The sequence below is a fragment of the Tupaia chinensis genome, unplaced genomic scaffold (assembly GCF_000334495.1).
Source record: "Tupaia chinensis unplaced genomic scaffold, TupChi_1.0 Scaffold141791_1, whole genome shotgun sequence".
Taxonomy (NCBI): domain Eukaryota; kingdom Metazoa; phylum Chordata; class Mammalia; order Scandentia; family Tupaiidae; genus Tupaia; species Tupaia belangeri.
The window spans coordinates 3,027-3,918 of NW_006201648.1; the positions used below are offsets into that span (position 1 = coordinate 3,027).

General features: G+C 35.3%; 1 protein-coding gene across 1 annotated transcript in view; it reads left to right on the forward strand.

The window, feature by feature from the left end:
* Positions 1-520: 520 nt before the first annotated feature.
* The window catches only part of LOC102498442 (vomeronasal type-2 receptor 116-like), a gene marked incomplete at its 5' end in the record, with an annotated part of 24,433 nt that continues 24,061 nt past the window's right edge, over positions 521-892 (forward strand). Inside the window, 1 exon segment of the mRNA XM_027766246.1 lies at positions 521-564. Coding sequence (XP_027622047.1) covers positions 521-564 — 44 coding nt within the window.

The following is an 892-nucleotide window of genomic DNA, read 5'->3' on the forward strand; positions in this document are numbered from 1 at the left end:
CCCCCCTGGGCGGAGGGATGGTGATTTCTTACTTTCTGTCTGTTTCTGTCTCTCTGGCAAGTGCACGTGCTCTATAGCAAAAATCTCTCAAAAAAAAAAAAAAAAAAAAAAAAAAAAAACTAGAAATGGGAAATATGTAGGGAACTATAAAGGGTCTCTTGTCTTAGTTTTTAAATATCTTTAAAAGATTGACAAATGAAAGCAAAAATGATAACAATTATTTTTTGGAGTTGCTATCACATGTAGAAATAAAAATGTATGACAATAATAACACAAAGGCCGGGAGGCTGGAAATGGAAGAATACTGTTCTAAGATTCTCGTACCTACATGAGGTAATAGATTATCTGGAAAGTACAATAGAAAGAGACAAGTTAAAGATGTATACTATAAATCATAAGCAACTGCTAAAAATACATACAAAACAAAAAGTTAAAGCTTATAAATCAATGAAGGAGATAAAGTGGATTCAATAGAAAGAAGAAAGAAAACAAGAGTGAAAGGGACAAAGAAAACAAATAGCAAGATAGTAGATTTCAAGCTAACTATATTAATAATCACCTTAAGTGTAGATGGCTTAAGCTCTCCACTTAAAAGGCAGAAATAGGCTGGATTTTTTTAAAAAGCAAAGCTCAATTATAATTTGCTATAAGAAACCCAATATAGAAAAAATCAGGGGACAAGCAGATGGTTTAGCCCTTATGTCACTGGTCTCCCACATGACCCACCGCTTCTTTTTTTCTTTCCAACTGATCTTTGAGTCCTGGAACTGGTGGCTTGAAAAATCACACCTGGACATGTGTGCATGCATTCCCAGCATCCCAGAAAGAGAAGAGAGGATAGGGGATTGCCAGATGGCCATGCCTTTTGGGGATAATTTCTCACTTTCCCTCT